This window comes from Cherax quadricarinatus, chromosome 18 (genome assembly GCF_038502225.1).
Source record: "Cherax quadricarinatus isolate ZL_2023a chromosome 18, ASM3850222v1, whole genome shotgun sequence".
Lineage (NCBI taxonomy): Eukaryota > Metazoa > Arthropoda > Malacostraca > Decapoda > Parastacidae > Cherax > Cherax quadricarinatus.
In genome coordinates, this window is record NC_091309.1 from 35793689 (window position 1) to 35807066 (window position 13378).

General features: G+C 42.2%; 1 protein-coding gene across 2 annotated transcripts in view; it reads right to left on the bottom strand.

The window, feature by feature from the left end:
- Positions 1 to 814: 814 nt before the first annotated feature.
- Positions 815 to 13378, bottom strand: part of LOC128689241 (uncharacterized) — a gene marked incomplete at its 5' end in the record, with an annotated part of 70560 nt that continues 57996 nt past the window's right edge. For both annotated transcript variants that reach the window (XM_070086400.1, XM_053777377.2), the window contains 1 exon segment: positions 815 to 1539. In XM_070086400.1, the coding sequence (XP_069942501.1) occupies positions 1326 to 1539 (214 nt within the window).

Here is a 13378-nt window from a genome sequence, read left to right on the forward strand (position 1 = left end):
TTATATTAAAAGATTTTTAGCTATCTACAACATCCAAACAACTACTGTAGATACTAAAACTAAAGCATTGATTTTTTGCAGCTAACAACTTTGAATATCTATTGCCAGTCAGTAATATCCAAAAAATCATTGAGCATGGGTGCTTAACATAAATGAGTGAAAATGGGTGATGTCACAGAGCTTGGACAATGGGTTTATCAGCACAACAGCACTATATATATAATTTGTTACATTACCAATACTTCCTGACTTAGTAACTCATCTGGTTTGAGAATACGATTGTATTAGCCACGTTTAATAATTGTTCACATTATATTAAAAAAAGTAAGTGCTAAACCCATGTGGGTCAGTCACCATTGCAAAGTGTTCACAAATGCTTCCTAAAAAAGTGTAAGGTTGTGACAATAAAATTAAAACGTAGCTAAGGGCATACCTGTAATTGATATCAAGGGTTCTTCTACCCTCACAGCCTGGCCTGAGCCAGACTTTCTTGTTGGCTGCACTACCAGTACTTTGCAGGACTACATAGCCATCACAAACTGGCTGATCTGGCTCTAGTTGCAAGAACTGGTCCAGTTTATTTTGAGTATTTTTTTTTTTTTTTTTGATATTGCATCATTTCATTAATTATACCTGTTTGTATCATGCCAATCTGATGAACAATCTTGGCAGATAATCAAGGGACTATGAAAGGAGCAGAGGCTCTTGTAATAATCAATCCTCTAAAAGGATGGGTTTTGTGTCTATAACAGATTGATGGTTGAAGTGAAATAAAAAAAATTCATTTAACAAAGGAGAATATTTAAAATATAAGAAGCTTTAACAATATTTATGAAAAATACAAGACAATATCAGTGACCTCCACAAAGAATTTATCACGCCAGCACAAACATTGACATATAAAAAATATTATAAAACCAACTTTCCAACTACAAGTTCTATTAACATATTAATATTTATATTTCCTACACTGCTTATATCAAAACTGCACCTGGAACTTGACGCTACCACTATTTAAAACACTGTTACTTTCTAACACTGATTTTTCCTATATTCGTGCATGTATGCAAGAGAACTTTGAACCTTTCCTTTAACACTTAATAGTGCTTGTACACAATTTTAAGACTGCTGAAAATAAAAATTATTATTAGCAGTACTAAAACAAGTATTACTGTATATCATTATTTCTGATAAAGGAGATCTCATTTGGTTATGAGCTGTTTATCCCTAATTATGCAATAAATAATCTTAAGGAAGATGGCACTTGAATATTACAATAACAGGAAAGGAAACGAGGTGCTAGTGATAAAAACAACTATTGGTAGCTAATTTTGTAATGATTTTAGTGCAGTCATTAAACCCTGAAGTTGACCTAGAGTAATTTCAAGGAAGTGTCGCCCATCTGGAGAAGTGACAACCTGTGCTAAGTCGTCAGAAGTGAAGGGTAAGTTTGGACATGGTTCTTTGGCATCTGCCCAGAAATTTACCAGCAGATTACCAAACTCTATTAGTACATCTGGAGTTGCACAGTTCATACATCTGCAAGAAAAGAATATTTGGTATATTATTACGGTATATATATTTATTTTCCATATTATACATGTGCTGTTGTACACCGCTCACAAGATGAGTTTTGGGTACGCAATACACTGACATTCACAGGATGAGCTAAGGGTATACAAACACTACCTAATGATTACTATACTCATGGAAAACACTGAACCTATGAGTCATTCAGTGCCAGAAAGATGTGAAAGAGAAAAACATAAGGATACAAGACTTCTGCAGCAGGCCTACTGGCTTATGCTAGGTGGTTTCTTCTCTCACTGCATTGTTCTTTTTCACATTTTTTTTTTTTCAACAAGTCGGCCGTCTCCCACCGAGGCAGGGTGACCCAAAAAAGAAAATCCCCAAAAAGAAAATACTTTCATCATCATTCAACACTTTCACCACACTCACACATTATCACTTCTTTTGCAGAGGTGCTCAGAATATAACAGTTTAGAAGCATATACATATAAAGATACACAACATATTCCTCCAAACTGCCAATATCCCAAACCCCTCCTTCAAAGTGCAGGGCTATACAGCGCTGCAGGGTAGGGAAGGAAGCAAGGGTATCGGGCTGCAGAAGGGGGGGGAGGGATGATCAGTAGGTTACAGAAAACAGGGGGGCAGGGGATAGTGCAGGGGTAGAGGGTAGCAAGAGATTGAGGTAGAAAGGGCTGAAGGTATCATCAGAGTTTGTGGAGTAAGTCAGTTGTTGTCAAAAAGTCAATGAGAGAGAGTGAGTCCGGATGAAAGGTGGGTCCATCAGCGAAAAGGGAAGGTAAAGAGAGCAGCGGAGTGAAGACGACGATGGAGGTAAATTCTGCGTGCTCGTTGATAAAGTGGGCAGTCTAACAGAATGTGGCTGACCGATAATGGAACCTGACAATTCTCACAGAGAGGAGCAGGGCGCCTCTCCATGAGATATCCATGAGTAAGACGAGTATGGTCAATGTGAAGGTAGGAGAGAGTAGTTTCCCAACCTCAACACTGGTGACAAGAAGACGGCCAGTAACCTATACTCGGTTTAATAGAACAAAGTTTGTTATTGAGCAGAGCAGACCAATGTTGTTGCCAACGGGTGTGAAGGTGGGTAGCTATTACAGCAAAATAGTCCAGAAATGGAACACCTCTATATGAAATTGGTAGGTCATGTACAGCTGACCACGCAGCAGTGTCTGCCTGTTCATTGCCCTGTATGTCAACATGACCAGGGACCCAACAAAAACCAAGATCTTTATGCTTGGTAAAGATACGGCGTAGACAAAGTTGGATACGGAGAACTAGGGGGCGAGGTGTATCAAATTTCCGTGTAGCCCGTAGAGCACTAAGGGAGTCTGAGACAACCACAAATGATGACACAGGCATAGATGCGATACGAATAAGTTCTGCAAGAATGGCATACAATTCAGCAGTAAAAATGCTAACCGAAGATAGTAAATGCCCTCGCACGATGCTGTCCGGAAACACTGCTGCGAATCCGACACCGTCAGAAGATTTAGAGCCATCTGTGTACACGGCGACAGCATGAGAATGAGAGTGGAAGCGGTCAAGGAAAAGAGAGTGGGAAGCCACCGTAAGCAGTTGGGCTTTCGAGCAAGGGAGTGAGAAAGAACAGACCCGAACAGCTGGAACTTCCCAGGGGGGTAGGGAAAAGTGAGATGCTACATGAACATATAAAGGCGGTAAGTGAAGGGAAGACGAGAGCGAATGTAGGCGAAGAGAGAAGGGATGGAGTAAACAGGGGCGGCGAACAAATAAAGAATGTCTACTAATATCAGTGACCATTCTATAAATGGAAGGATTGCGGAGATTGTGAGAGCGCACATAGTAGCGAAGGCAATGGGCATCACGGCGATCAGGCAAGGATGGAACATTTGTTTCTGCATAGAGGCTCTCAACAGGGGAAGAGCAAAAAGCACCAAGGCACAAATGTAATCCTTGGTGATGGATGGAGTTAAGGCTAGAGAGAGCAGCAGGAGAGGCTGCTGAATAGATCTGGTCACCATAATCAAGTTTTGATAAAATGAGGTCTGAATGCAGGCGAAGGAGAGTTCGACGATCAGCTCGCCATGAGAGATGAGGAAGGGTTTTAAGAAGGTTCAGCCGGCTGTGACAAGTTGCCTTCAGAGAGGTAATGTGGGGTTTCCAGGATAACCTACGGTCAAAGAGAAGGCCTAGAAACCTGACTGTATCACGTTCAAGGATACGGGAGCCATAGAGGTACAAAGGATGATCGGAGATGACAGAGCGTCTAGTGAAAGTAATTTGGCGAGTTTTGGTACTGGAAAATTTAAACCCATGCGTGGTGGCCCAATTGGAAACACGGTTGACAGCATGCTGGAGAGAAACTGTAATGAGGTGACAGTCAGCGCCTGCACAAGCAATAGCGAAGTCATCCACATAGAGTGATGACCAAATATTGGATGGAAGAACAGAGGCGAAATCATTTATAGCAAGGAGAAAAGTGTTGTGCTCAGAACACATCCCTGAGGGACACCTTCACCTTGGACAAAGTCCGGGGAGAGCACATTATTAACTCGAACACGGAAATGTCTGTCAGTTAAAAAGTTCTTAAGGAAAGATGGTAGATAGCCTCGGAGGCCTAAGGAGTGGGCTTGGGCCAAAATATTATATCTCCAAGTTGTGTTATATGTCTTCTCAAGGTCAAAAAAATATGGCAATAACTGAGTGGCTATTCACAAAGGCATTACGAACATACGTATCCAAACGCAGTAAGAGGTCTATGGTAGAACGGCCCTTACGAAAGCCATATTGACGAGTGGAGAGACTGTTGTGTGTCTCTAAATACCACATTAAACATCTATTTACCAGACGTTCCATCACTTTGCAAACTGCACTGGTAAGAGCAATGGGACGATAGTGGGAGGCTTCATGTCCCGTAGTACCCGGTTTGCGGAAAGGGAGAACAATGGCAGATTTCCACAGCTGTGGAAGAACTCGTGACCAAATAAGATTGAAAAGGCGTAAGAGGACTGCAAGGGCTGACTGATGTAAATGTTGTAACATACGAATATGAATGTTATCGGGCCCAGCTGTCGATGATCGGCAAGCTGAGAGTGTTGCCTCCAGTTCCTGAAGTGTAAAAGGCACATTATACTGTTCTTCTCTGAGAGAAGAATAGTCCAAGGGTGCTAACTCTCTGGCAGACTTTGAGGAAAGAAACGAGAGGCAGAGATGGAGCCCCAGAGAAATACAGACCAGATGATTGCCAGTTTCAATGGCTATATCAACACCGGCAAGCCGCAGAACAGGAGCCGGGTCAGGAGAATATTTACCACTCAGTTTCTGTACCTTTTTCCAGACTGCACTCATAGAGGAAGCAGAGGTGATGGTGGAGACAATCTCGCCAGCAAGTGCGTTTTGTGTCATGGATGACACGGCGAGCGATCGCATGTTTCTGCTTAAAATCAAGAAGTCTCTCAGTGGTTCTATTATACTGGTACCTGCCCCACGCAGCGCGTTTCAAACGTACTACACGAGCACAAGCAGGAGACCACCAAGGTATGTATTTCTGAGAATGCCTGCCCGAGGTTTGGGGTATAGAATGAGAAGCTGCGGTTAAAACTGAGGACGAGAAGAGGTGTAAAAGCTCATCAATGGAGGGCGAAGAAGGAATCTCACTAAAAACAGTTAGTTGTGAGTAAAGGTCCCAATTTGCCTGATCAAATTGCCAGCGTGGGTTACGAAGAGGTGGTGAATATGAAGGGGAAGTAAGAATGATTGGAAAATGATCGCTGTCATGTAAATCCGGGAGAACAGACCAGGTGAAGTCTAGTGCAGCGGAGGAAGAGCAGACAGAGATCGATGCGAGAGAGAGTACAAGTAAGAGGATCAAAATGGGTGCGAGTACCTGTATTTAAAACATGGAGGGGGTGGGAAGCAAGAAAAGCCTCTAGCTGAATGCCACAGAAATCACAGTGAGACCTCCCCCAGAGGAAATGATGGGCATTAAAATAGCCAAGTAACAGAAGTGGTGGTGGTAATGACAAAACAAGAAAGGCAATATCCAGAATAGATAATGCTCGAGAAGGAGAGAGATACAAAGAACAGAGTGTATACCACCTATGCAGGTGGATACGGGCTGCTGTGTAATGCAGTGAAGTACGAACAAATAGCTGATGGTACGGAATATCAGTGCGTAGAAGAAGGGCATTTTCGTTAAAGGTCCCATCAGGAAAAGGATCTGAAGAATAAAATAAATTATAGCCTGAGATGGGATAGATAACAGCAGAGTGTAATTTTGGTTCTTGTAAGGAAACGCCAACAGGGGAAAATTGGGAGAGCAATGTGGCATGCAAAGAGTACGTAACCTTTATTCGGCGCATGTACACACCCTCATTTACAGGCTATCTCCCCCAACCAGCGAACCAGGTTGCTAAGAGTTGATGATGGGGCCCCGTCATTCAACTAGTGACCAGGTTCTAGCCAATAAGAAGAAGGTTTTGGCAATCGCAGAGATTATGTGGGTACCGCTCTCCTGTCTGCCCTTGTCATTCCCATTCTAGAGCTGGTTGAAGCACGGTCTGCTATCTTGTGGCTTCTATTTCTGCTTTGCTTACCGTGGAGTGCACTATACTTATCACTGTACATAGTGTACATATTGCTGTTCTAAATTGGCGAAGGATAATATAAGTCTAAACTTTTTCTACTGTGTTTATTTGCTCCCATTACACCCGGGGTAACAGGCCATTTGGAATCCTGGGTTGTAATAAGCAACGTCTGAAGCTCACCCCGATTACCCCTGAGCCCGCGTATATTCCACTGTAAATAGGCCATGATTGGCAATGATAAAGATACTAGAAATCCGCAGGTAAGGGTACTTACGTACTAGAGGGGTTAGAAAAGTCCACATGAGGTGGCAGCGGAAAACGTTCAAGCAGCGAAGGAATGGTGCACTGTGAAGAAAGGAGTTGTGCAGATGGAGAAGAGGAAAGAGAAGGAACAGAGGGTGGATCAGTGTCCACTGATGGTTTGGTCTCTGCAATATATTCAGAGATTGCTTCAAGTGTTTCGGAGTTCAGAGACGTCGTATGGGAGACAATATTGGAGATGGAAGGAGGAGGAGTTTGAGTAAAGATCGGAACTGTAATGGGCTGTACCAAGGTAGGGGGGGGGCGAAAGGGTGGAGGGAACTGGAGAAGTGTGGGAGCGGACAGAAGAGGCAGAAACCTGGGAGGTGGCAGAAGAGGAAGAAACTTGGGAGGGGAGAGGGGAGGAAGGCACAGTACGAGGAGGAGGATGAACCTCCACACTTGTAACAGAGCCAGTGAAAGGGAAAGACCCAGGTACAGAGACTGGGAAGGTAAAGTGTGGAGGTGGATGAAGGGAAGGAGGGGTTAAAGGAGATTTTTTTGGACTTCTGAGAAGTAGAGGGACGATTGGGAGGAGGTGTCGTACGAGGTCTTGTTGATACCGGGATTTATGAGGGAGAACACAAAGAAGTGAGAACAGACTGAGGTGTTGAAGTAGGGACGTCCGAGCCCAGGACAGCAAAAGAATTAGATACAGGAGTGACTATGGGACTGGCAACCGCAGAGGAGGCTGCAATAGATGGGACCATAGGAGTGGGGGGCCGTTTTGAAACACGAGAATAAGAAACACGGGGTAGTCTCCCTTGAAGGCGGAGATGAGAAACCGCCACAGCATAAGGGAGACCTTCTGCCTCTTTGAGGAAACGAATTTCCCGCTCATTTAAGTAGACCTGGCAACGGCGAGAGTACGAAGGGTGAGTCTCATGACAATTAAGGCAAGAGGGAGGTTGACTGCAAGACGTATTAGAATGGTCATCGGCACCACAGACTGGGCATTCGGCTACAGATCTGCAATATTTTGCTGGGTGGCCAAATCGCCAGCAATTTCTACACTGTTGTGGTGTAGGGATCACCTTTCAAACTTGTAACCGATGTCCTGCTACATAAACAGAGGATGGGAGTTCACGGCTGTCAAAAGTTAAACAAGTCACATTGCAAGGGTATCGTCTCCGCAGGAAGAACATAAAAGTGTCTACCTTGAGAATTGGGAGATCTTGGAGTTCCAGCTGTTTGAGAATGTCATTGCCACATGTCTGGAAATTCTGTTGGACTATGGTATGGGGCAGAATGACAGTGCCACTACAAGAATTGCAGAATTGAGGGAATGATGTTTTTCGATAGTGATAGGAATAGTATCGATATGTGAAAGAAGAGAAAGATCATGAGCTTGGGTAGCATTCTGGACTGTGATGATGCGCGTACCACTCTGAAGAGCATGAAAGGAAATATCTCTACCAACATGGCGTAAGAGCGCTTTGCCAATACTATGGTCAGAAAGATAGGCAGTAGAAGAAGTCGGTCTTAAAGTAAAGAATTTAGTCCATTGTGTGGTACGAAACTGAGTGTGGAGAGGGAGTGCATGACGTGTCAGTCTTTTCCGAGTAGAATGGGAAGGTAACAAAGTAACATCATCAGGAGATTATCGTTGGCGTTTATAAGTGGGACCAGAGTTGGTCCGACGTGGGACGGGCTGGCGATTCAAAAATTGCCGCACCGTAGAGGGAGAGGCCGAAAGCATAGTCAAAGGAGAGCGGAGGTCAGACAAATCGAAGGAGTCAGTCGAAACCCCGGCACCTGAAGCGGGTGATGAAACAGCACCAGCAAGAGGTACAGGGACTTTTAGGAGTGTCCAAAGAGTGGCCTAAAGATGAGGCGAGGTCAGAACGGGGTGCAGTAACAATAAGGGGCCCGGGGGTAGCGGGGTCATGGATTGGGGACTCCATGGTTAGGTTACTTCTTTCTTTTTAAAAAAAAAAAAAAAAAAGAAAAACAAAAAAGAATAAAAAAAGGGGGGGACCAGGGAAGGATAGTTACTAGGAGGAATGAAAGGGCCAGAAATCTCCCTCCATGCCCAAGAGGACCTCAGCACTGCAAGTAGTGCAGATGCAGCATGGAACCCGTGCTATACCCTACCCTTCATGCCAGTAAACCAGCAATCTGGGATAGCAACCTCACATCTGCCGAGCTACCTCGGTGGACAAAAGAGAGGGCGGCCGGATATCCGCCACAGCATACCTCCTTCGGCCACCACCCCCGGAATCCGAAAGGTGTCTTCCAGAGATACACCAGTCACCCGAAAGACACCCAAAGCCACCCTCCGGGATAAGGGAGAGGGACAGGGACATCTCCAGGCGATCCAGATTCCACGGCAAACTACGCCACTACCAAGAACCTCATCGGAATGGGATGGACCCTGGTACCCTTTCCCCTACCTAGGAACTAGCACGCCTGTAGAAAAATTCCCAAAGGCCAAAAACAGGAAGGGCAAAAGGGAGAGGTGGGGAGGAGGGGGAGGAAAGGAAAAAGGGGAGGATGGGATAGGGAAGGGGGGTAATTAGGTTTGGTCTGAGGAAGGAGACTGACAGGTCTAATTCCTCAGACCAAGAGCCTCTTCACTTCATTTGAGTGTAGATTTAGATCTCTTAATTCATTTCAAAAATTCCTGATAGCATGGATGAATTTTGTTATCCTTCTGTGTATGTTTTGTAATGTAACTATGGTCATAATGTAATTAATGGAGACCTGAACTGCACCACATTATCTAAACGAGGTGTACCAATGATGTATAATTACAGTATAGTCTTGAGACTTATATTGTTAATAATGCAGTAGAGTACTTCTCAACAGCTGAGGTGGAGATGTGTTAAACAGTATGAAAATGACACTTTTTAGATTTCCTTGTGTCAGAATAAAGATGTAAACAATAAAAACACTTATTTTTATCACTGTAATAACACTTTTCATTTATTTAGAAAATATCATTAACCAGTTTTGTTAGTCAATAGCCAGTAAAATGGTTTCTGTACCTGCATTAAAATAAGTTGCATCCAATCACACCTCACCTAACAAAAATGTGTAGCATGAATGTTTAGTGTACTCATGAGACCTGAAAGAAACCACCAAACCATAATAATAATAATAATAATAATAATAATAATAATAATAAAACGGTGTAGAAAGAGCAGCAGTAAATATGCATATAGTATGGTACATACACTTTTATGTAACTTGAACGATGCTTCTTTTGTACAACCAACAAATGAATTTCCAAATAAAACTAATTGTATTGGCTTTTCTAATTATATTTACCAATACCACATTCATATTTATTTATACAAGGGTAGCATGTTTTGGGGAGTTTAATACACACAATACACAAATATCCCATACATAGGAGAGAGACAAGCTTATGACAATCTTTCAGTCCAACTTGAGCCATTTACAAGTCATATTGACTCGTAAATGGTCCAAGTTGGACCAAAACATCGTCATAAGCTTCTTTCTCCTATGTGCGGGATACTTGTGTAATGTTTCAGTCACGGTGTTGTTCCTTTTTGTTCTTAAACTCTTTCATGATCCAGACCCCTGATCTGAGACTTGTCTACAGGGTCCAAGAATTTAAAAAAAAAAAAAAATTTTTTATTTTTTTCTAATGAAATGGTAGAGAATCTTTTTCTGAAAGTAATAAAATGAAAAGTACAAAATTTGATGGAAAACTGACGAAATTACACTCATAAATTTTGCTGAGTCGGCAATATTTACGCGTTGGTGATTTTGTCCACTTTGACTCCCATTTTAGGCCAATTACATTACTCCAGTCAACTAAATTCTTAGCTATTTTGCTAGCATCACTTCTATTTTATCGATTGAGCACAAGAAATCGCCCAATCAACTATTTCAACTACCCAATAAAGTGATCGGAAATTAGTAATTTAGCCAATTTCACACAAAGTTCAAAATATGTAATCCAATTTCAATACGGACCAGAATAAACAATGCAGGCATTCCTAGCACTAAAATAACACTTCTTCCGTTTATTATGTTTCCAGGCTTTACAGATGAATTCCATTTCAATTTTTTATTCACACCAAAAAATAAAGGATTTACTGTTATGCAAATTTGTAATAATTGTATAAATATTAACAGCGCATTATTCTTCTTTCAATGCACCGGCCGTATCCCACCGAGGCGGGGGTGGCCCAAAAGGAAAAACGAAGGTTTCTCCTTTTACTTTTAGTAATATATACAGAAGGGTTTACTAGCCCCTTGCTCCTGGCATTTTGGTTGCCTCTTACGACACACATGGCTTACAGAAGAATTCTGTCCAATTTCCCCATGGAGAATCAGCGCATTCGTGAACATATATTGGACCCACCAGTTGACGTGTATTGGACACGTGAAATCATTTGTTTACTCATGAACATGGGCAAAAATCAAACATTTTTGCTACTTTGAGCTCAGTTTCTAGCCATTTTCAGTACTAAAACCAATAAAAATTATCTTTATTTCTGTAATATATCTTCCATTTTATCAAATGAGACCAAGAAACTGCAAATACAAACGTAAAAAGCATACAAATGTACACCGTAAAGTCTCTGTTTTAATCCAAAAACAAGGTCGCAGTTTTTTTTTCTCACTATGCACTGCATGCTGCAGGATTTGTTTTATATGGTGCACACTTACCACACAGATGCATTCTCTCATATCTAGGCCCAAATTTACCACTCACAGCTTATCTGAGTGAGATGAGTTCATGGCATAGAACTACGGCTTGGACCCTGGCTTCAAAGCCATAGAACTATGGGAAGGACCCTCAAAGGGTTAATACACACACACACACTTTCAAAGTTTTCTTCCTACAGACTCCTGGTCAAGGAGAAAAATAAATTTAAGACCTAAAAATACTCAACACACTTCCAAGTCCCCTTTATCGTTTAAGATGAAAACTACTTCCAAAGTTTGTTCTTCTCTTCTCTAGCAAAGCTGAACATCTTCCACAGTTACTTCCTCAGTTTGTTGTGATGTTTCTCAACAATGGCTTTATGGACTTATACTCAAGTTTGTTGCCATCACATCACAGATTTGTGTCACAGGCAGTATACATATACAGTGGACCCCCGCCTTACGATATTAATCCGTTCCTGAGAGCTCATCGTATGCCGAAATTATCGTAAGGAGAATTAATTTTCCCCATAAGAAATAATGGAAATCAAATTAATCCGTCCAAGACACCCAAAAGTATGAAAAAAAAAAAATTTTTTACCACATGAAATATTAATTTTATTTTTTTTTATTATTATCACACTGGCCGATTCCCACCAAGGCAGGGTGGCCCGAAAAAGAAAAACTTTCACCATCATTCACTCCATCACTGTCTTGCCAGAAGGGTGCTTTACACTACAGTTTTTAAACTGCAACATTAACACCCCTCCTTCAGAGTGCAGGCACTGTACTTCCCATCTCCAGGACTCAAAATGAAGAAGAAAAATGAAGAAGACATGCACAGTTAATACTCTATTTAGAATACATGACACTTACCTTTATTGAAGATCTGGTGATGATTGATGGGATGGGAGGAGGGGAGAGCGTGGAAGTTGTTATTGTTTAGAAGGGGAATCCCCTTCCATTAGGACTTGAAGTATCAAGTCCTTTTCCGGGGTTACTTCCCTACTTCTTTTAATGCCACTAGGACCAGCTTGAGAGTCACTGGACCTCTGTCGCACAACGTATCTGTCCATAGAGCTCTGTATCTCTTGTTCCATTATGATTTGTCTAAAGTGGTTCGCAACATTGTCATTGTAATAGTCACCAGCACGGCTTGCAAAAGCTGTGTGAGGGTGATTTTCATCCATAAAGGTTTGCACTTCAAGCCACTTTGCACACATTTCCTTAATCTCTTTTTTCAATTCCATACTAATTCTCATCCTTTTTACCACAGGGATGGCACTAGAAGCTTTCTTGGGGTCCATGGTGACTTATTTTGCAGTTACAAGCACTAAAAACACTGGGATAATGTGAAATATACCGAATGTATGTATAGATGCGACCGCACTGGCTGGTAGAAAATGCAGAAATATTTTTCACTCCAGAAGGAGGCCGCACAGACCAACTAACTGACATTAGTACAAATCCCATAGATTTCGAAAAAGAAATGGAAAACATGCCCACTCACTCAGCACCTGGACCAGATTCATGGAATGCTCTATTTAGAAAGAAGTGCAAAGTACCACTAGCACGAGCCCTCAGCATTCTTTGGAGAAATACTGGAGGCCTTAAAAAGTGCAGACATGGCTCCTTTGCACAAGAGAGGTAGTAGAGCACTAGCTAAAAATTACAGACAAGTAGCCCTAACCTCTCACATCATAAAAATCTTCCAAAGAGTGATGAGACGGCAGGTTACAAATTTCATGGACCAGCACAACTAACATAACCCGAACCAGCATGGTTTTAGAGCAGGACGATCATGTCTGTCACAGCTGCTGAACCATTATGACAGAATTACGGAGGCACTGGAAGACGACCAAAACTCAGATGTGATTTACACAGATTTTGCAAAGGCATTTGAAAAATGCGATCATGGAGTGATAGCGCACAAAATGAAGGCCATGGGCATTATGGGGAAAGTAGGCAGATGGATTTTCAGTTTCCTAACACACAGAACAAAAAGTAGTAGTGAACATGGCAAGATCTAGCATCAGCGAGGTCAAAAGCTCAGTGCCCCAAGGCACTGTCCTGGCACCTCTGCTGTTCCTCATCCTCATAGCAGACATAGACAAAAACACCCGGCACACTTTTGTATCATCTTTTGCAGATGACACTAAAATAAGCATGAAAGTCAGTACGGTAGAGGACACTGAAAAAGTACAGGAAGACATAAACAGGGTTTTCCAGTGGGCAGTGGAAAACAACATGACGTTCAATGGTGATAAGTTCCAGCTGCTTAGGTATGGAAAGAATGAAGAACTCAAAAGGAGCACTATATACAAAACTCAAGA